The sequence below is a fragment of the Schistocerca piceifrons genome, chromosome 6 (assembly GCF_021461385.2).
Source record: "Schistocerca piceifrons isolate TAMUIC-IGC-003096 chromosome 6, iqSchPice1.1, whole genome shotgun sequence".
In the NCBI taxonomy this organism is placed as follows: Eukaryota; Metazoa; Arthropoda; class Insecta; order Orthoptera; family Acrididae; genus Schistocerca; species Schistocerca piceifrons.
In genome coordinates this window covers 331,513,156-331,537,200 of record NC_060143.1, presented here as the reverse complement: position 1 = coordinate 331,537,200, position 24,045 = coordinate 331,513,156, and the positions used below count along the sequence as shown (strand labels likewise).

Sequence of the window (24,045 nt, the reverse complement as noted above, 5' to 3'; positions counted from 1 at the left end):
ATGTTTGTTCATCTTACGATCTTAAGATCAAAGCAAAGAGAATCAACAAGCACCCACGAACTCAAATATTTAGTTGCAGACCAAAAGGTGTCCTATTGTATGTGGAAAGCCTTAAATTGGCTAAGGGACAGGAGTGTCATGAACCTGATAATGGTTGCAAATGTGGCAAAGAACACTCGATGGTTCATCTCCTTGCCTGCCTCAAGTGAATGACAGATGCAGAACTGGAGATTTAGCCCTGGAAAATGACGGTGCAAAGCTAAGTTGAGAAGCACTGGGGTGGTGCTATTTAGTTTGCTATTTTTGGACTTGGAAGATAAGTAATAGTTTAATTATATTTGGAGTCTATCAGTTTAGCCTGTTGATAACCACATTCACATTTCTCTTTAAAATGAGAGTTTTGCTGTCAGAACCCACCTGGTCCTTGATGGCCCTGTACTTAAAAGCGAGCTGGTAAGCCTGAAACACTATTGGTGGCAGAGTGTACTTGATCCTTCTGTTTCCACCTGCTCCAAAGTGTTTCCGTGCAGTGCTTAGGATGAGGTACTGCTGATCAGGAGTGTCAGAACGCAGGTGGTGTATAAATCTGCCAAACACAACACATACATTGGAACATTTTTGAATCAATTCACAATTAATACATAACTTCTCTCTCTCTAAATATACCTATTAGATCACAACTTCATGCTTTGTTAGTAATAAACAAATGCCTTAATTAACCTTAAAATAAAATGACTGCAATCTTTGCAGAGGTTTCCTTACACGTTACTCTTTGTGGAAATTTCAGTAGTAGGATTTTCAACACGGAATTGGAAGGTAACTACAGGGCATTAGTATTTATATATGATTACACCGATTGTAACAGCCCATATGAATCCTCATATGAATCAGGAGCTATAACATCAGATAACAGTTCAAAATCAGAAATAAATATGGTTGCCTTATGGGTAGTGATCTGCAGCTTGCAAGGTGGCTAGTGAGTTATGAGAAAAGATCAGAATGAAAGTGACAGACATGGAACATGGTATTATAGCTGGAACGAAATCATGGGTTTACTTTAATATCACCCAATCATCTGCAATTAGCCAAAGAGTATAATGTCACAACACTAAAGTGTGTGTCACATCAGAAGTTAGCCCAGTTTTGATACATTCTGCTCATCCCCCTCTACGAATCCCCAGCAGCCAAGCCACATGGCTTATGGGGAACAGCACTAAATGGTGATAAATTCCCTCCTTCACACTGTGACACAGCCATACTTCAGTGGCGAGACACACACACACACACACACACACACACACACACACACACACACACACAAGGTCTCTCTCCTGTAAGTCACCAGGTGTATTTTCTATGGTGTTTTGGCAGATATTTGCAATTTAGTTTTTGCATTGTGTAGTGGGAGTCAGCTCAAACAATTAGTGCTCATCACATCATTTATGTGACACCCGGTGACAACAAGGCTTTGGTTTGATTACCTATTACAAACAAAATTATTTTTAAATTGAAATTTTATGTGACCATTCGATAGAGCGCTCCCAAATTAGTCTAGTTCGACATTTGTTTTATCAATATGTATTAACTGTGACAGTAAAATATGAAGAATAAACAGCAATCCAGCAGTGACTCAGTAGTGCTGGATGCTTGGCGGTAGCAGCCAGTGCGATTCGTTTTTTATTGTCCCTTTTAACACACACAAAATTAATATCGAACCACAATAATGTGGACCACCCTATCAAATGGGCACATAAAATTCTGCTTGCAAAATCATTTTGTTTGTAATGGTAAACAAATCAATGCTTTCCATGAAATGCCTTTTGATGTGACATATAGTAAAACCAATCATTTTACAGATAAGAATTGCTTGGTTGAAAACTATTTCTGAGCTTGGCTGCTTAGCACCTCCTTGCTCTGTAATATGTGGAAAAAATTAAGTCTCAAAATTCATCATCATTGAATAACATTAATCCAAAATTTGTGTTCTCTGTAATTAAGATTCATTCACAAACACAAATTTTGGTTTTAAATTATATGACACAGGGACATTCTACACACCTTCCAAGAAGTCCTTGTTCTTCTGCAAAGTCCTCTGGGTCATCTTCAGCTGCAGGCTGGTCTGGCTGATCTTGGACCAGTGGCGAAATCATTGCTAATACAGCATCCACCTGGAAATCAACCAAGTATTAAAAATGACTTCATGAAGTTTATTAAAAGTGGAAAAATCACCTTCATTATCCTCATCACTTCCCCAACTCCAGTTGCCTCAGTGTGGTGCACAAGCTGCAGCTATTTCTTGTTCTGGCTACATAATTTTTGGCCCACAACACATTCCCACTTTTTCATTCTGATGTGTCTACCTAACATTTCCTTGCCTTTCCTCTTGATCTTTTACCCAGTGCTTCTGCATTAAAGTTGCATCACTGCATTCTTCATTTTTACCAGTGACCATACCATAGCACTTTTCTGTAATATCTAAACTAAACCCCTCCTGCACTGGCCATGAAAGCCCAAAGGTACCAACTGGCTGCCGTGTCACCCTCAGCCCACAGGCATCACTGGATGTGGATATGGCGGGGCATGTGGTCAGTACACCGCTCGCCCGGCCGTATGTCAGTTTCCGAGACCAGAACCACTACTTCTCAATCAAGTAGCTACTCAGTTTGCCTCACAAGGGCTGTGTGCACCCCGCATGCCAACAGCGCTTGGCAGACCAGGTGGTCACCCCAAGTGCTAGCCCAGCCTGACAGCGCTTAACTTTGGTGATCTGAGGGAACCAGAGTTACCACTGCGGCAAGGCTGTTGGCTTTCTATAATATTAGTAATTGGCATTTTGATGTCAGATTCATTTCTGTTTATTTCATTTTGCAACCTGTCTATCTTAGTCGTCTTGCAAATTTACCAACAGGAGGGTACACGTTTCCAAATCCGCAGGTCAAAATTGGTACAAAGTAATTGTGAATATGATTAATTTAGCTAGTATTTTGCTATTCCACAGTAGCTTTCTCACTTGGATGTGGAACTGCAATGCCTTTAGTGTCCTGTTGTGTATTTCCTGTCCTTCTATAATGTTCATGGATAAAACACTCTCCAGATATTTGGAGATGGGAGCCAATTCCAACTAGTTCCATCTAAAATGTATTTGAAGTTGTTCCTTCTCTTCTGACTACCATTTCTACTCTCTTAGTTTTTATTAATTTAAGCCCAAACTCTCAGAACTGGTTATTTTCAAGAAATCAGTCACTCTTGTAATCGTACTTCAGATATTCTCCATATGAGATCATTTGCATGTACCAGGATATTACGTTTGCCATAACTTTTGTTATTGGATTTAATGATTTGGTCTGTAACTAGCATAAACATTAGTGATAATGCACTTTCTTGTTGAGCTCAGCTCCTATGTTTCAAACCAATCAGATATTCACTCTGAACACAGCTGTACCATTTTTAGCTCATCTTATTAATCACGAAGATTGGCACATTTACATTTAATAGGAATTTTCACATTGATGTACCTTCACTCACAATGCGCGCGATAAAGAGGATGCCCTTCTGTACAGTTCACAGGCTCACTAATAGAGGCCGCCTGGCCACCTGGTATACTCTAGTGAGCTGCCAAAAAAACAGAATTATTTAAGCATATCGCAAACGAGTACTCTGCCTATTCTGTAACCTACATTACTGCTGTCCGGTCAATGTATTTGGTGCTACGCACACCCTGTCCTTTATTGTATCTTACATGTTGCTCTATAAAGCACTATGCACCGTAGATAAGTCTTTGTTCTTGCTATAGCAAACTTGGCGACAAGGAGGTATACATTTTTCTCCGCCAGTTAGTGTCAGTGCTAAGTCACCTGACAAACATCTCGATGGAAGAAATACTCCAATATACTGTTGCCCAGCAGCAAGCTTTCGTGGAACAACTACAGGCTCTAGCCACTGCTCTCACTCAAGTAGCATCTGCGTATTCATGGCAGGTTACTTTCCTGTTAGAGCACTTGCATATGATGAATCAGAAGACTGGGACGCCTACAAGACACTAAACCTATGTAGGGCTTTCTTCCTTCCTTTTTTTCCTGGCTTTCACTGTGCATTATAAGTTGTTGGGCCACCAAGTACCCTTGCAAGAACTGGCCAGCTTATTATTTGATGAAATGTGCAAGCTTCTCTCAACCTATTACTGTGACAGAATGCATATCACTCAATGCAAGTAGAATTTTACCATTGTCAGAAGCCCAAACCAATCTTTCAAACCCTGCACTGCAGAATTTCACGGGTTGAGCCATCGCTGTAAATTTGTCACTAATATCCGTCACGAATCCTACTCTGATCACAAGGTCCGTGATTAAGTGTCACAGTCTGCAGGTGATCAGATCGCTGCGTGGGGGGAGATATTGGAAGTTGCTCAGTCAACCCCTATTAGGCACGCTGCAAGGGTTCAGGATGACAGGAAAACCACTGCAGCAATAAAACCTCGACTCAGTATCGCATGGGGCAGAGTCGGTTATGGCAACAGCAGCAACAGAGCCGTCGCAAGAGCAGCCGCGTGGCCCCCCTTCCATCTTGCCCATACTGCTTCGTCCAACATAAGCATGCTGCATATCCTAAGTGTCGAAAGAGAGGCCCCATTGTGTCGACAGAACAGAGAGGCCCCATTGTGTCGACAGAACAGAGAGGCCCCATTGTGTCGACAGAACAGAGAGGCCCCATTGTGTCGACAGAACAGAGAGGCCCCATTGTGTCGACAGAACAGAGAGGCCACATTGTGTCAGTGTGTAACTCCTTTTCAAAGCTGCCAGACACAGTAGTGCCAATGGAGCTAAACTGTATGCCAACAACTGTTTCCCAAAACAAATTGTTTATTCACTTCTGTGTGTTTAATAAACCTCTAAAAATGCAACAGGACACATGAGATTTAGTAAACACACACCGCAGTGACTTTAGCAAACGCACAAACATATGTGGACTTGGGCTCCCCTTGCCTCACACAGGTTCCATGGAAATTGGTTAGCTACAATAAACAGCAATTCTGATCCTAGGTCAGTTCTCCACTCCTGTCTCTTAAAAATCTGTTGTTCGCCCTCTCACCTTCCTTGTTGTGGATTCTACCCATACTACAGACATGTTCATGTTAGATGCATTTAACGCTTTCAGTTCTCCATTGTTGAAGAGGTAAATTTAGTGTCAGATCAAGTTCCATATCAGCAACTGGAGTCCCTACGCTATGAGTTTTCTTCTCTATTTTCCCCTGGATGCAGTTGTGCTATCGTTTTTCAGGCCCACATTACCATTAAGTTTTTAGTTTTTTTTGGTGTGGCAGGCAGCTGTCACGTCATGCAATTTTGTCATAGCCGAATTACACTATTTGATGTCACTCAATGTCATTTGGCCTGTTTCTCCCAGTAAATTAGCTACACCACTGTTCATCGCTAAGCAGGCGACAGGGAACCTCCACCTCTGTGGCGACTTAAGTTTCACAATTAATGCACAGTCTGTGCAATACCCCTTGCCCCGTCCTGACGGATTGCTCACAAAATTATCAGCTGGCCACTACTTTTCAAGACTGATTTGTAAGAAGCGTACCTCCAGTTCCCCTTGTATGAGGCCACTAGGTACCTTCTCATTGTCAATAAACCTTTCATCCTATACCAATATCAGTGCTTGCTTTTTGGCATCATCAATGCGTTCACAATTTTTCAGCATTTTTTTAGAACAGCTTACAGCCTCTGTGCCTGGCTGCATCAATTACTTCGATGATATTGTTTCATATTCTTCCGCCAAAGACCACCTTAGAAATCTCCAATAGTTCTTTTTCTGTTTTGCAGTCTGCAGATCTAGTGGATTCCTGCCAAATCTCAATTTTTTCAGCTGTCAATGGAGTACCTTGTTTTCGAGGTTTCTTGCACAATGATCAAGCCGTTGCATCACCTAGTTGATGAAATTGAGGCTGTGCTGTGGCCGACCTCGGTTAAGGAACTGCAGGCATTTCTACTTTAAGTTACATACTACCAAGAGTTTTACTGGACACATCCGCTGTTGCTTGGCCCCCTGCACGTGCTTTTGTATAAAAATGCTTTTTCCTGGTCGTCAGCTTGTGGCCAAGCGTTCACTTTGATTAAATCTAATCTTCAATCTGTTCCGGGTCTGGTCACTTTTCACCCGGCTCAGCATCTTGTGCTAGCTACAAATGCCTCTCAGCATGGTCTTGGCATGGGGTTGCTGCACTAATTGCAGGTGGGTCTGAATGACACATTGCTTACACTTCTAAGAGCTTTAAATCCTGTTCAACAGCTGAATTCTCAGATTGGAAAGAACGCTTTATCGACTGTGTTCACCCTCAAGAAAGTTCACATCATCTTGTATGATTCTACGTTCCATTTAAACACACACCACAAGCCGTTGGTTGCTCTTTCTAACCCTTCTACTTCCTTGCAGGACAAGGGAGCACATTGTCTGCAGCAGTGGGCTCTCTTCCTCTCCCGTTATCATCATCAGATCCATTACTGGCCGACGCCTTATCTCACCTTCCAGTTGAACTGGACACACCATTTGATCAGGATGAGTTGCTTTGTTTCTATTTAGATACTGAGAACCACAACATGGTTGATGGTTTTCCTGTCACTCGTGTGATGCTAGGATCTTGACATGGATTCTGTACTTAGTCAGGTCTCTCTTTTGTGCAGCATGGTTGGCCAGAAAAAACCCCGGGCCGTGCCTTGGATGACATGTATAATTATTTCTCCCTCCAGCACTGCCTTTCTGAGTTTGATGTGTGTGTGTGTGTGTGTGTGTGTGTGTGTGTGTGTGTGTGTGTGAGTGAGTGTGTGTGTGTGTGTATTTTTATTTTTATTTTTTTTATTTTTGTTTGCTATGGAGAGCGCTGTTCCCCAGGTTGCAATTCCCACTTCCTTACGCCATAACATATTGCAGCTTCTGCATTTTGGTCATTGGGGGACCTCTTGCACCAAACTTTTGGCCTGTTGGCATATGTATTGGCCTGCCATAAATGGGGACATAATGCGGCTTATCGCCACTTGCAGTCACTGTGTTCAGCAACAGATGGCTCCGCTGGTGTCTTTTTTTCCCCGTCTGATGCCGCAGTGCCTGTGGGAGCATCTAAATGTCTTGCTGGGCCCTTCCTAAATCAGTATTGGCTCATTGTAGTGGATGCCTACTTCAAGTTTTTCTGTGCCTAGTGTCCTTATGAATACATGTGGTTTTCCCACCCCATAGGAGGAGGAGGAGGAGTGATGTATCTTCATTTGCGATGCATGTGACTTTAGAGATTGGGCTTCTATACGGTTCACAAGCCCGCTTACAGAGGCTACATGGGTTGGCCCCCTGGCACATTCTGGTGAACCGCTGAAGAAACAGTATTATTTAAGCAATTGCAAATGACTGCTCAGCCTGGTCTGTAACCTGTGTCACTGCTGTCAAGTCAATGTGTTCTGTGGTATGCACAACCTGTACTTCACTGTATCTTACGTGTTGCTCTATGAAGTACAATGCCACATAAATAGTGTTTGTTCTTGCTGAAATATTTCTTCCATCCTAAATTCCCATAATTTTTGTAGTGCAAGTATATATCCAAATCCTGTTCTTGACTAGTTTATATACTAACTGGAAACGTAAGTGAAGGCAGGTCAGCAGATCCATCCTCTGTGGGTCTGTAAACTCAAGAGTGAGCAGCCCAGTCCCCAATAATTCTACCCTCCCCCCACTGCCCCCACCTCACAACAAGAAACTAAAAAGTTGTTTCACAAAGTTATACCAACACTTCCACAGCGTACTTCATAAATCAGTGGCGATGCAGTGCGCAGACATTTTCTGCAATAATATATTTACATTGCATAGAAAAAGAACTGGGTTACTAATGCAAGAAATGCATATGGACAGAATCTGCATAAATCTCTGCACAATGCTCCAGGTTGGAGGAGGAAATTGATTCTTAGTTATCCTGTTCAGTAGTTTTAACTTTCTTCCAGAAAAGATGACTTCTCATAACACCAGCATTGCTTGTTTTTCAGTTTACAGGCACACTATACCTCACCTGCATTTCCTGACCAGTTTCTCTTACATGAGTAGACAAAGTAAGTTTACTGTGCTTGTGTTTATATGGTGGAGTTATTTTCTGTCTATTAAGTTTGCTTTCATCTTCCATGTAAAAAAATTTGTTTGCTATGTGTGGTATTCTTCAAAGTGCACAGGCAAACAAGAAGAAGGGACAGACATAAAAACAGCTGCCACAATAATCTTGGAAGATACAGAGTTGATAAGAGTATGACATTTAGGTTTTCCATCTTCTGTCAAATTCTGTAGTGTGGCTGAGGAAATGGTATTTCATAAACTCCCTATCTTCAACAATGGAAAATCCAGGATGGATATAACAATATTATGAAAAGGTTAGCTGCTACTTACCATAGGCACAACAAAAAGATGGTCAGAAAATTATCTTTCTGCCAAAAAGGCCTTCATTGGAGACAGAACATACATACACACTCACTCGAATGCAATGCATACACATAGACCACAGTCTTTGGCTGTTGAGGTCACAGCTGTGTGTGTGTGTGTGTGTGTGTGTTCTGTCTCTAACGAAGACCTTATTGGCCGAAAGCTCATCTTCTGACAGTCTCTTTGTTGTGCCTATCTGCAACTATGGTGAGTAGCAACTATCCTTTTCATAATATTGATACACTCTATGTTCATGGACCAGCATTTCTGAGAAAAAAGAAAAGTGACAAGAAGCTGATGTCTGTATCCTATGCCCTCATTATTCCCATTGTCCCCTTTCACCCATATCTTCTAAGCTACATGCTGACATTGTCTTCATTCACACGAAGTTTGGATAAAAAAACTGGTTTGGGATTAAGTGATATTTATCATGAAGCTGAACAGCAATCTAGCTTCCGCAGCAATCCAGCCTCAGTTCTCCCATCATCTAGAGAGTTTCACAAGCTTAAATTGGCTCAATCTGCAACAGCAGTAGGTCAACAATATACAGCAATATATTCCAGCCTGAAATTTCCACAATAGTAAGTCACCTAGGTGTTATGGAATGTCAGATGTTTACACATCTGACAGCTAATGCACTACAGCAGATTACTGTTCAAGCTTCAAAACTGATCAGACCCATTCCTCAAGATGTATTAATGCCCAGTTTGTAAGATATGCTGTTGATGTATGGGACGTGGCTCCACTCAATGTAGCACATACTACACATATAAGCAATTCCTTAATGGAAGATATTTATGCAGTCTACCATTAACACAATTAATGGTGAGAGAAATGCAGTAACCTTCCTGCCATTCATAAAGTCACCACTAAGTGACTACAACATGGTGTAAACAGCTTTACAGTACGCCAGCAGCAAATTGCCATGTTTAACAATGCAATACTGTCCCCACTAACATAACATAGGTCACGAACATCATCACATTTACAAATTAACACTTCTCAGTAATTCTTTATAGGAACATATTTTATGTAAAGACTCACTCAATAATTGCTCAACTTACTCAATCAACTGAAAATAATTCTACTATGTAAACAAAAGCACAGAGAAGTCATTTTGTCCACTCGAGTAAGGGAACTGGCTAGGAAGGTACAGTCTATAAACTGAGGAACAAGCAGTTCTGGTGGCGGGAAAGTCATCTTTCTGAGAAGAATACCACAACTATCATTCCCCTTTACCAATGTAGTGCAGTGCGCAGATTTTAGTTGGGCTGCAGCCTCCGGAGATAATGGCTCTGTGTGCGTTTTCTCTATTTCGGAAGTACTTCGTCCAATAGCTCAAAATTTTGGCAGTCTTTTTCATTGTACCTGTCTGTGACTCAACATCTCATCTATATGGTGAGTAGCAATCTATCCTTCCCCTTTCTTCTTATTCCAACTAGTGCTTTCCACTGATCCATTTACTTTTCTTGCTTTAGTGTCATTAGTAGCTCATATCTGTATCCCATGTAGTGATAATGCATTTTGTGGAAAATAAACAATCCCTGGGCTTGTTCTGGACACTATACTGCCTTTAATTTACAAGGAGCACTGTGGTAGTGTTGGCAATGGCTTTGCCGCATTGGATACACCGGTTCACGTCAGATTACCGAAGTTAAGTGCTGTTGGGTGTGGCTGACACTTGGATGGGTGACCATCTGGGCCACCATGCGCTGTTGCCATTTTTCGAGGTGCACTCAGCCTCCTGATGCCAATTGAGGAGCTACTTGACCGAATAGTAGTGGCTCCGATCAAAGAAAACCATCATAACGGCTGGGGAGAGCAGTGTGCTACCCACACGGCCCTTGTATCCGTATCCTCAGCTGAGGATGATATGGTGGTCAGATGGTCCCGAAGGGCAACTTGTGGCCTGACGACGGATGGAGTACTGTGGTAGTGTTGGTATAAGTTTGTGAAATACCCTGTGCCTGCTTGCTGTTAATTTGGAGGGGGGTGGGGGGGGGGGGGGAGGAGGAGGGTGATTGCGGATTCGGCAGCTCTGTCTTCAGTTTACAGAACCACAAAGGAGATACGAGCATGACCACAATCTGGTGACCTGCCTTACTTCACACTTCCAGCCTCCAACCCCACTCCCTCCCCTCCACCCTCATACATCCTCAGTATACAATTATCCCTCTAAATGGATCTCCAACTAGATGTCGCACACACATTTAAAGAAATAGTATCGACAGAAACTGAGAGATTTACACCAAATAAATTAACAAACGTCGGAGCTGATAGCCCTTGGTACACAAAATGAGTCGGAACACTGTTGCAGAAACAAAAAAAGCATGCCAAATTTAAATGAATGCAAAATCTCCAACACTGGTGATCTTTTACAGAAGCTTTAAATTTAGTGCGGGCGTCATTACGAGATGCTTATAACAGTTTCCACAATGAAACGGTCTCAAATACTGCCAGAAAATCCAAAGAGACTCTGGTCCTATATACAGTACGCTTGTGGCAACACACAATCAATGCCTTCTCTGTGCAATAGCAATGGAAATACTACTGACAACTGTGCAGCCAAAGCAGAGTTACTAAACACAGCCTTCTGAAATTCCTTCACCGAAGACAATGAAGTAAATATTCCAGAATTCAAATCAAGAACAGCTGCAAACATCAGTAACTTAGAAGTAGATACCCTCAGAGTAGTGAATCAATTTAAATCACTTAATAACCAGTTATGTTCCTTTCAGAATATGCTGATGCAATTACTTAATAATCATACACAACCACTGATAATAATCATATACAACCACTGACTCGACGAAAGATCCATACCCAAAGGCTGGAAAGTTGCACAGGTCACCCCAGTATTCAAGAAAGGTACGAATAATCCACTAAATTAGAGGCCCACATCATTAACATTGATGTGCAGCAGGATTTTGGAACATATATTGTGTTCAAGCATTATGAATTACCTTGAAGAGAACGGTCTACTGACATAGACATACAGTCAACGTGGATTTAGAGTCATCGTTCTTGTGAAACAAAAGTAGCTCTTTACACACATGAAGTGTTGAGAGCTATTGGCAAGGTATTTCAAACTGATTCCATATTTCTATATTTCCAGAAGGCTTTTGACACTGCACCACACAAGTGGCTTGTAGTGAAACTGCTTTCTTATGGAATATCGTCTCAGTTATGTGACTAGATTTGTGATTTTCTGTCAGCGAGGTCACTGTTTGTAGTAATTGATAAAGTAATCAAGTGGAACAGAAGTGATTCCTGGCTTTCCCCAAGGTAGTGTTATATGCCCTCTTGTTTATTGCGTAATAAAGTCATCAGAAGATCAAAACAAATCACAAAACAATTAAGAAAAGATATCTGCACGATGTGGAAATTGGCAATTGACCCTAAATAATGAAAATTGTGTGATCATCCACATGAGTGCTAAAAGGAATCCTTTTAAGTTTGGTTACACAATAAATCACTCAAATCTAAAGGCTGTAAATTGAACTCAATGCCAAGGAATTAGAATTACGAACAACTTAAATTGGAAAGAAGACATAGAAAATGTTGTGGAGAAAACAAACCAAAGACTGCGTTTTATTGGCAGAACAGTTAGAGGATGCATATCTACTAAAGAGACCATACACACTACACTCGGCCCTCTTGTTTTGAGTACTGTTGAGCAGTCTGGGTCACTTGCCCGATAGGATTAATGGAGTATATCGAGAAAGTTCAGAGAAGAGCAGCACATTTTATATTATCGTGAAACAGGGGACATGATACAGGATTTGCTATGGACAGTTGTAAAACTAAGGTATTTTGTTGAGCCAGAACCTTCTCATGAAATTTCTATCACCAACTTTCTCCTCTGAATTCAAAAATATTTTGTCGGCGCCAGCATACATAGGGAGAAACAATCATCATAATAAAATGAGGGAAATCAGAGCTCGCACAGAAGGACACAGGTGTCTGCTTTGTTCAGGATTGGAATAATAGAGAATTATTGTGAAAGTGTTTTGATGAACACACTGCCAGACACTTAAGAGCGATTTGCAGAGTATCCATGTAGATGTGGATGTAACCCACTTCATTTATCAAAACACATTAATATCATACTGTTAAGTGCCATTTTTAATACTCTGCATTTTTTAATCCCTTGCACAAACCATTAGTGCAAGAGAAAAAAATGAATAGGATCTTTCTTGTAGGAAATTTAGTGTAGTTTAACTTTGTTCTGGTATATGTTCTCACTAGGTGCTGTGGCTGTTAAGTTATTAATGAAAAACATAAAAGTTATTCAAACACCTGCCCCTGCATCAGTAAGTACTTTCAGTATGTTGTTCATTGCACACTCTCTCTCTCTCTCTCTCTCTCTCTCTCTCTCTCTCTCTCTCTCTCTCTCTCTCTCTCTCTCTCCCCCCCCCCCCCCTCCCTCCTGCCACAATACAGAATTTTAGAACTACACAATTTATTTCTCCTATTCGACCTTTTTTGGTCTTCATTGACTGGGCTCCATAGGCTGTTAGCATTTTCCCTCTAAACTTTTCGAAGTTTTCCAATAACTGGTGAATACCACAAAAAGCAGCAATTTATTCTTCTAGCCGGTTGTCTACTGCGCTATACCCAACATTTTGCTTCGCTTAACTGCAATCCATTGTTTTATCTATGAAGATGGTAACTTCAGTGAATATCTTGAACATAATGGGGAAGAGGCTGATAGATCTGTATTGTTTTCTGTCTTATCTGTCTTGTACAGGAGAACAAATACAGCATTGCCCAGGACTGGAGAGTTATCTTCTTCTCAGACATTCTGTAAACAATTTTGCATGTTCCTTTTTTGTTATTGTCCTTCTGTTCTACAGAAATGCAGTCATCTGTAGGTATCTTTTCTACCTTGTATATTAGATGCATCATATGTCATTACATATGAAATTTCAGTATTAACTATCAATGCTTCCGGTTCATCTCTTAAACTATACAAACGTTTAAAGATATATTTGAATTCATGTATAGTTTTCTCTCTGTTGTTGGTGAGTTATCCATCAGCTTAAATGATGAAATGTGATGTAAAGGCTACATAGTTTCCTATTTTCTTTCCTCCACACTACTATTGTTCTCAATTGTTTCTCTTCCCAAATTTTCATTTATCTTCTCACATTCTCAAATACTTTCTGTATTATTATACTGAATTATTTATTACCTGCAAGAGGTAACTACAGTAAAACACTACATAACTACCACTTACTGAAAAATACAAACCGTTAATACACCCATCAAAAAAACTTTTGCATCACCCTGGTTCCCAGAACTCCTGAAGTTAGACGTTGACTGTGGATATTGTATCACAGACACAGTCCCTTTGACTGTTCAGAGATGTCACCCACCCAAAGATGTAAACAACCATGCATGAGCAGCGTTTATTAGACGGAGGGGGGTCCGACAGCTAATCAGTTGCAGTCATTCCACAAAGAAGGAGGTACACGGCTTGGGTTATCTGTAGTTCAACCATGCCTAGATGGTCAATACTGAGGTTCAATCATGTCCGCATTGTTACTTTGTGCCAGGAAGGGCTCTTAACAAGGGAAGTTTCCAGGTGTCTCTGAGTGAACCAAAGCGATGTTCGGACAGGGAGGAGATACAGAGAGAGAGAGAGAGAGAGAGAGAGAGAGAGAGAGAGAGAGAGAGAGAGAGAGAGAGAGCAAATGTCGATGACATGCCTCGCTCAGGCCACCCAAGAGCTACTACTGCAGTCGATGATCGCTACCTACGGATTATGGCTCAGAGGAACCCTGACAGCAATGCCACCATGTTGAATAATGCTTTTTGTGCAGCCACAGGATGACGTGTTGATTCAAACTGTGTGCAATAGGCTGCGTGATGCGCAAACTTCACTCCCGGTGTCCATGGCGAGGTCCATCTTTTCAACCACGACGCCATGCAGCGCGGTACAGATGGGCCCATCAACATGGCGCATGGACTGTTCAGGATTGGCATCACGTTCTCTTCAGCGATGAGCGTCGCATATGTTTTCAACCAGACAATCGTCGGAGAAGTGTTTGGAGGCAACCCGATCGGGCTGAACGCCTGAGGCACAATGTCCAGCAGTAGGATGGAGGTTCCCTGCTGTTTTGGGGTGCCATTATGTAGGGCCGACATACGTCGCTGGTGGTCATGGAAGGTGTCATAATGGCTGTACGATACATGAATGCCATCCTCCGACCGATAGTGCAACCATATTGGCGAGATATTAGTCTTCATGGACAACAATTTGCGCCCCCATCGTGCATATCTTGTGGATGACTTCCTTCAGGATAATGACATCGCTCGACTAGAGTGGCCAGCACGTTTTCCAGACATGAACCCTATCGAACATACCCGGGTTAGATTAAGAGGGCTGTTTATGGACGACGTGACTCACCAACCACTCGGAGGGATCTATGCCGAATCGCCATTGAGGAGTGGGACAATCTGGACCAACAGTGCCTTGATGAACTTGTGGATAGTATGTCACGACGAACATCCATCAATGCAAGAGGACATGCTACTGGGTATTAGAGGTAAGGGTGTGTACAGCAATCTGGACCACCACCTCTGAAGGTCTTGCTGTATGGTGGTACAACATGCAATATGTGGTTTTCATGAGCAATAAAAAGGGTGGAAATGATGTTTATGTTGATATCTATTCCAATTTTCTGTACAGGTTCCAGAATTCTCAGAACTGAGGTGATGCAAAACTTTTTTTTTGATGTGTGCACAATTATTAAAGATCATTATGAATTATGGTGTCATACTCTAACAAAAACAAATGGAATTTTTTTTAGCTCGATTACTGTTTTGCTTACCAGGTACCTTTCTTACATATGACTATCAGTTTTAGTATGGATAATTTCTTGTACACTGTTGACAAAAATTAATAAAACGATTTACAGTATTACTTCTACGAACTACTTAACGTGTTGTTAAGACTTGTAATACTTGCAGACCTGTTCCTGATTGGAGACATATGTCTCATTTTCCAGAGCATTGCTGACAATATAGGCTGCAAGCGATTTACGGCCATGATAGTCAAAGTGTTCCAGTACAGATGGGTAGTTCTCCAGTTGCAATACTGTTAGCAAGTTACTGTAATGGTCCACTGGAATCTTCATCAGTCTTGTCAGTTCACGAGCAAGAGGTGTGTTGTATTCAATCCTGGCAACATGATAAATGGATAAATATTGAACTATTATACAACTACTATGCACAGTATTCCAACATTAATTCTTAATTCCAAATCTAACCCTATTTTAAATACAAGTACCTCAACTGGCATCTTTGCCAAAAATTAAATGGTTCATGTTTATTAAGCAATTCAGTGTCACTCAAATGCCAAATAACATGAGGGCTGAAATAATATGAGGGCTGTTCAATAAAGAATGATCATAATTTTTTTATGGTCATAATTTCTCGCACTAAAATTTAATTGTAATATATTCTGTGCAACAAACATGCCATAGTAGTTTCGTTGTTGGGAGTCCTGGTCCCACCTGTGAGAGGCAGGCAGGGTCAGTCATGTTCAGTATTATCTGTCGCTGTAATGTAGGTAACATGTGAGGAACAATAGGTGGCTTTGAAATTCTGCTTTCCTGTCAACATATCTTCAGATGAGGCCTATACAATGTTACAAGAGGCCTATGGAGAGTGTTCTTCCCCACAGCAAAGCTGAAGGTGGTTTAAAATGTTTAAAGACGGGAGACAATCAATTTCAAAGTAAGGTGGGTGCTCCACTTACTGCTCTTACAGAAGAAAACATCAACAGCACTGCTGCTGTCATTGCGAGAGAGGATCGACGAATTACCTTAAGATACATTTCACTGGGTGCCACCCACATGTTGCTGACAGAAAAATTACACAACACGTGTTTGTGTGCGATGGGTTCTAAGACAGTTGATTTCCGAACAAAAAGACATTCGCGTGCAGGTCTGCATATAGTTATAAAGTTGATGTTAGAGGAAGATCCGGAGTTTCTTTCAAATGTGCTCGCTGCTTACATCATTTAGATCCTGAGAGCAAACAGCAAAGGCCAGTGTGGAAATCTCCATCACCAACCCCCAAAAAAGCAAAAGTAGTTGTTTCTGCTAGGAAATTTACGGTCATCTCATTCTTTGACATTCATGGAATGGTTTATCAGCATTTATACCTGCACACACACACACACACACACACACACACACACACACACACACACACAATGTATATCAGTAACTGGACAATACTACAGGGATGTCCTGAAAACATTGCAAGTCCATATCAGGCGCAAAAGACCACATTTATGTGACACAGGCTGGATGCTGTATTGCAATAATGTGTGGCCGCATATTGCCAATGTTGTTGTTGAATATGTTGCAAAAATAAACGTAAAGTGCAGCCCTTCCCTCCCTATAGTCCAGATTTAGCCCCATATGACTGTTTTCTATTCCCTAAGACGAAGAAATGCCTTCGTGGGAGGGATTATCAATCATCAGAAGCAGTGGTGAAGACTGCGGAGGTGATTTTGAAGGACCTCTCAAAAGATGGTTTCCAGCATGTATTAGAAGACTGGCAGAAACAGTGGGACAAGTGCATTGCATTCATGGGAGACTACTTTGAGAAGGACCATCAAAATTATGAGGATGAGCAAAGGTACATTGTCAAAAATAATTATGATCATTCTTTATTGAAGAGCCCTCGAATATTAATTGGTGAAGACCTGTATTGAAATTTCCTTATAGAGCAGCAGCACTTTCTTTGACCACACACTATGCATATATATATATGTCAGCCTGAAGACAAAAAGTAGTAAAGAGAACAGGAGATCTATTTATGCTTTCAACTTGTCTTAGAAAATCTGTCCTTGTGTAGTAGTTTATAGATAACATTCCTTACTCTCTTTCGAAATATATACTTCTCTGATACTGAAATCCTTAAGGTCATCAGAGGTCCCACACCAAAGAAATAGTGAAATATTACTTTCAAAATGCCTACCTTATAAATTTAGTTCAATACTGACTAATAGTTAACTTTCCTCTGTCCAGAATAACAACAAAAAGTCCAGAGCACAACTGTCTACAGTCACATATTTGGCAACTTTGAGAAATTTCTTACATGTATTCAGAACACAATTGATAAGAGGGGGAAATAAAGGTTCAAAGAATGCTATCAGTTAAGTACATCTACACAAAATTGAGAAAATTATAATAACTGATTGAAACTTGATTCTATAATTGTAGCAATGACTTTTTTTTGTGTGTGTGTGTGTGTGTGTGTGTGTGTGTGTGTGTGTGTGTGTGTGGCGGGGGGAGGGAGGGAGAACACAGCAACAGCTCATATGCGGCTGATTTGTGTGTGGCACATAGGAACACATAACTCATAACATTTAATTAGCTGTTACACTGCCACATTTTTCACCATACTTTCCAGTGAGAGAGAGAGAGAGAGAGAGAGAGAGAGAGAGAGAGAGAGGAGCAGTAGCTGTCTGTTACATGCATGTATATGCCACAAATCAATAATCTGCATGGTGCATTCAGTCAGTCAGGGTTAAGTAGTGGACATGTGACCATAGTGTGTCAGTGTTGTTGAGTCACAAATCACAATGGAGCAACCATCTCTAAACCAGAATGGTTTGAAGAAGAAAAAAGTGTTTTTGACTCCCGAACAAAATCAATGCAATCACGCATACTGTGAGGTGACTGAAATGCAGAATGTAAACTGTTCTTTCCTGGAAAAACCATCATGGATAACAAGACTCGATGTTATCCACACAGACTGCTACAAAATGACAAAACTGCAGAGTCACATGAAAGATCAATGACAGCCAAGCTTATGTGACATGCGAGTTAAATAACATCCCAAAGAAAGTATTTTCTGACAGTTAAACACAGTTGTATGAATGTTCTGTGCACTGTGCTAAAGTTGGCGAGACTTATACACAACACCTTAAGCAGTGAGACTACGACCTTAACTTTTATCCATATTTTATTAATGAAATCTCAAAAGCTTCTGGACTGACGGGGTAGATTAGGTCAAGTGCCTAAGAGGAATACAGTGAGTCTTTTTCAAACAAAATTCTTTTCTTGAACAATGGAAAATGGAATAATGACAATTTTACGAAAAGGATAGTTGCTACTCACCATATAGCGAAGATGCCGAGTCACAGACAGGCACAACGAAAAGACTATCAAACAAAGCTTTCAGCCAAATAAGCCTTCTCCAGCAGAATTAATAAAAACACACACACACACACACACACACACACACACACACAGTGGGCATTGTGAGAGCTCCATTTGCCTGTTTGGTCAAAAGCTTTGTTTGACATCTTTTTGTTGCACCTATCTGCGACTCAGAATCTCTGCTATATGGAAATAATTTTATTATATATTTTCAGCCTCTTGTATAACAGGGCTGGCCAATGCTATCTGTCTCAGCGTTGCTAGGTATAGCATGACATGTAATTTAGTACTCTGGCGTGACCTTTTTTCCATCAGAGCAGCTATCTTCAGGCCGGCAGATTCACGATGTCAGTAAAGTTTTCCCTTTGCTATTTGTTTGTGGTATGAAGTATGCTTGTAGGGCCAGTGGATGTTTGCACAAAAAGAGGCAGTCTAGCAATCTATCACCTGGCAGTCTAGCAATTAATTGTCAGAAGCCTTTAAAAATGAATGGGAACAACAGACAAGAGGGATGAGAATTCTCAATATAAACAATCACGTAAGCGACAGGTACTGCAGATTTGCTATGGAATGGTATTGATGCGAATTCTCAATATACATTATACAATCATGTAAGCGTCACGTACTGCAGATTCGCTATGGAATGATATGACAATACCATACAGAAAAAAATTTAAAGATTTGGTTGACAGTTAAAAAGCAAAAATTTATGAAGTGCAACTGACAGGATTCACTATTTAGTATATCAAGAAGCATTTTGTACTAAATTTGCAGATATGCAGCGTGTTAAGGTATTGGTTGTATGAACAAATTCCTGAAGTCGTTTTCATAATTCCACTGCGAGTTTCAACATTTTTTGATGGAACCGAACAAAGTGTATGAAGACTATATGTTACAACAAAGTACGTTGGTTAAGTCAGATGGGCATGTCTGGAGAAAAGGAGTGCAAGAATGAAAATTAGAACATCTGGAGTGGCTTGCAGATGGTGCATTTCAAGGAATTTGACTGCACATTCCCCACAGTAGACAAAAGTTATAGAAGGAACATGTTTTGATAAACACAGTCCAGTTCCATAAGCTCACTTCTGTTAAATAAAATTCGAGGTTGGAAGAATTCATTGTGGCACTGAAAGAATTACACTGATAGTTTCCTAATCATTTTGAGGACACTCTCTGTCTTACATTTATTTTTGAGCTGTTTTCAAGACAGCTTTCGATTTCACGTGGAAACACTCCTGTGGATGAGCACATGTAACTGACTGACCTGCAAGGTAGGGCTAATTTCTGTTTTAATGACAAATCCTCTTACGCTAAAACTGTCTAGGATGTCCACATTGCTTTCCTCAGGTAGAGTTTTTAAGTCTCCATACTAACATTGCAAAAGTACTACAATATTTAGATTGACATATCTGTGTGTAATACCATTTTTCGATTATGAAAGTATGTCACGATTACAGGGCAACTTGAGTGCGAAAATCTGAAACTCTAAATCAATCCATATGCCGACAGTTTGTACCAGTTAAAAATATATTGTCTCCAGTGCGCCTAAAATAATTAAATAATACTTAAAATTTGTTTTGTGTGTAATCTGTGTTGTTGTGAAATGTGAAATACAAAACCAAGTCATAAGCTGTGCGACTGCACTGCCATTTAAATGTGATAAGTTCACAGTTTACCAATCTCCTGCTCAGACAGCGCATTGTTGCAATGGGGGAAACATGCAGCACGGCTCTGCGCTATGGCACTCGTTCCAGGGCACGGCTTGTGAGCTGACACCTTGAGCAACCCTGATGTACAATGTGCGATGTAATGGCTTTCTTTTTCAGAAAAATCTATCGCTATAAGCTACAATTAAGGAGACACTATTCCTATATATTGTCGCAGAAGCAGCTGAGTAGCACCGTGATGTAGTGGTTATGATACTAAACTGTTGCATGGAGGGTTGTGAGTTCAATACTCACCTGGACTGTACAATTTTAATTTCTATATTCAGTTCAAGTACATTCTAGAAGTATCCGCAAATGTCAAGCATCATTGTACTGGAATGTTCTGCAGCCATATATATACTGTACGTGTTCTGGCCGGAGGCAGTTTGCTCTGTGCTCTTATGTGTGAGTGCTGAATAAACTTTCGTAAAGGGAAGTTAGTGTTTGTCGTTCATCAAATTACACCTTCTACATGACATCACATTCTGTTGGAGATACTGGGTATTGGAACTTGTCATAGCGCACATTATCGATGACACAGTGGCTCCCATCAGGCCACGACAGAGCCGTCGTTTATGTGGCGAGAAACCCAAGTTCGAGCCATATTCAACAGATCGCAATCTATCAGAGACAGGAGAAGGAGAAGGTTGAGAAGAAGAAGAAGAAGAAGAAGAGGAGGACATTATGATGACAGCAACTGTGTGCCACCACATCAGACATCCTTCTGGGTTCTCTGGTGACGATGGCCAAGAAAGTGGCTGAAGGTATATGAGAGTGTAGCCAAATTTAACAAATGGGATGACACTGAGTTTGGCTAACATATTTTTCTACTTAGAGGGCACTGCCAAGCAATGGTATGAGAACAATGAGGAGAAGTTCACAAGCTGGGAAGTATTCCAGGCAAAACTGAAAAGTATTTCGGAGACACACAACAACAGAAGTGCAAGGCTGAAGATAGATTAAAGTGCAAGGCACAGCGTCCAGGAGAAATGATAGCATCCTACATTCAAGATGTCTTGGAGCTGTGTAAAATGTGGATCCTAGAATGGAGGAGGAAGATGGCTGCACATCTCATGAAGGGTGCTGCTGAGGACATGTATCAAGCCCTAATCCTGAAGGAGGTTTTAACAGCAGACAACTTCATAAAATTGTGCCAGTATATCAAGACAATACATCAAAAAAGAATTACATGCAGGAAGTTTGAACGGATTCCAAATGTCGTATCAATGTCTGTGATGGAGGAAGTAACTGATTTCACAAGTGTTATTCGTCAGATAGTGAGAGAGGTCATCAACACGCTGATCAAGGTCTCCATCACCGTTTAGAAGCTCCATCTGATCATCTAGCCGCCGCAGCCTGGGAAACTAAAGGGTGCAACCTTCCTTGGAGGTGAGACCACCAAAGAGAAAACTCCTCCCCCGTCGATCACTACAAAAATGATAGGAAACTACGTCGGTATTCTCATGGAAGGCTGACCAGGCCAAGCTCTTGTGGACTCTGGAGCATCATATTCGGTCATTTCGGAGAAGTACCGTCGCCAGTTGCAGAAAACCGTATTCGTCGACAACGAAACATCTCTGCTGAAGGTGGCTAATGGGAAATATGTAAAACCTACAGGAAGATGTACCATTCGTGTGGGTATAAGTGGCCATACACAGCCCTTAGAATTCATCGTCTTACAAGAGTGTGGTCATGATGTCATTCTCGGATGAGACTGTTTGAAAGCTTCTCAGGCAATTATAGACTGTGGTCGCTCGAAGATTCTCCTAGACGAGATGAGATACTGTGGACAGGAAGACGTGCATCCGTGTGTGTGGAGACTGTGTGTGCTGGATGAAGTGATCATTTCCACAGTCAACACTAGAAAGGTACCTGTCATGTACCATGCCATGCATCAACCCACGGATCTTTTAGTGGAATGTAAGATTGGTTGGTTGGTTTGGGGAAGGAGACCAGACAGCGTGGTCATCGGTCTCATCGGAGTAGGGAAGGATGGGGAAGGAAGTCGGCCGTGCCCTTTCAGAGGAACCATCCCGGCATTTGCCTGGAGCGATTTAGGGAAATCACGGAAAACCTAAATCAGGATGGCCGGACGCGGGATTGAACCGTCGTCCTTCCGAATGCGAGTCCAGTGTGTAACCACTGCGCCACCTCGCTCGGTGGGAATGTAAGAGAAGCATACCACTGTAGGATAACTTGGTCATCCCAGCCTCTGTTGTCTCGTTTAAGAACGGATTCATTGAATTGTGGATAGTTAACTGTCGCTGAAAACCGCAGATGCATGTGCGTAGGAATTCTGAGCCGTTAATTACAGAACAGCTGAGCATCATAGAAACCTCCCATGCCGAGTCTGTGCGTGAAATGAGCGCTACCACTACGAGACAATATCTTATAGCTCGACTATCACCAGATCTCCCTAAGGAACAACAGAAGAAGCTACTTGCCATTCTTCAAGAGTTCTCTGAAGGCTTCAATTCACAGGTGAAGAGCAAATTAGACGAATCGACTATGAAGCACTGGATTAGCATTGGAGACCATCAAACGATAAGTCAGAGAGCATACAGTGTGTCAACAATGGAATGTTGAATAATTCGCGACGAGGTAGAGAAAATGATGAAGAATGACATCATTCAGCCTTCACAGAACCCATGGTCATGACCAGTGGTTCTCGTCAGGAAGGAGGATGGCCATTGGCACTTTTGTGTTGATTACAGGAAGCTTAATAAGATAACTAAAAAGGACGTTTACCCTCTTCCACGAATTGATGATACACTAGATTGTCTGAAGCGGGCTAAGTTTTTCTCAACCATGGACATGTACCCGGATACTCGCAGATTGAAGTAGATGAGGCTGATTGAGAAAACTGCATTCATCACCCCTGAGGGCCTGTATGAGTTTAAGGTAATGCTGTTTGGTCTGTGTAATGCACTAGCAACTTTTGAACGGATGATGGATAATCTTCTAAGTCACCTGAAATGGACAATGTGTTTTCATTATTTAGATGACATTATAGTGTTCTCAGAGACATTTGATGAACACACAAAAAGACTGAGGGCCGTTCTTAAGTGTCTCCAACAAGGCGGACTGAAACTTAATCCAAGAAAGTGTCTCTTTGGAGTAAAAGAAATCAAAAATACTTGGACACCTTGTGTCAAATGAAGGTGTGCGGCCAGACCCAGAAAAGGTGAGATTTATTACGGAATTTCCTATTCCTACAAGTATTAGAGATGTGAGAAGCTTCCTTGGATTATGTTCTTATTACCGTTGTTTTATCAAAGACTTTTGTATCAAAGCCAGACGACTCCAAGAGTTGTTAAAAGCTGATGCTAAATTTATCTGGGGTGATTCTCAACAAGATTCTTTCGATGTGCTGCGAAAAGCTCTGACGATTGACCCTGTACTTGGTCTGTATAATGAGAGAGCACCTACAGAACTACACACAGATGCCAGTGGGTATGGGGTCGGTGCTGTTCTGGTGCAAATTTCAGATGGAAAAGAGAAGTTTATAGCCTGTGCTTCTAGGACACTTACAAAAGCCAAGAGAAATTACTCAACTACAGAAAGAGAATGTCTTGCTGTGATCTGGGCCATGTGCAAATTTCGACAGTATCTCAATGGAAGGTCATTCACTGTTGTTACAGACCATCATTCACTTTGTTGGTTGACAAGTCTTAAGGATCCAACAGGACAACTTGGCAGGGGGG

At 41.3% G+C, this 24,045-nt stretch overlaps 1 protein-coding gene across 3 annotated transcripts in view; it reads right to left on the bottom strand.

Moving 5' to 3' along the window:
• Positions 1-24,045, bottom strand: part of LOC124802535 (vacuolar protein sorting-associated protein 35) — a 92,886-nt gene that overhangs the window by 25,211 nt on the left and 43,630 nt on the right. For all 3 annotated transcript variants that reach the window (XM_047263390.1, XM_047263391.1, XM_047263389.1), the window contains 3 exons: positions 15,429-15,636; positions 2,059-2,168; positions 418-586 (listed from right to left, as the gene is read on the bottom strand). In XM_047263390.1, coding sequence (XP_047119346.1) covers positions 418-586; positions 2,059-2,168; positions 15,429-15,636 — 487 coding nt within the window. The remainder of the gene's footprint in view (positions 1-417; positions 587-2,058; positions 2,169-15,428; positions 15,637-24,045) is intronic.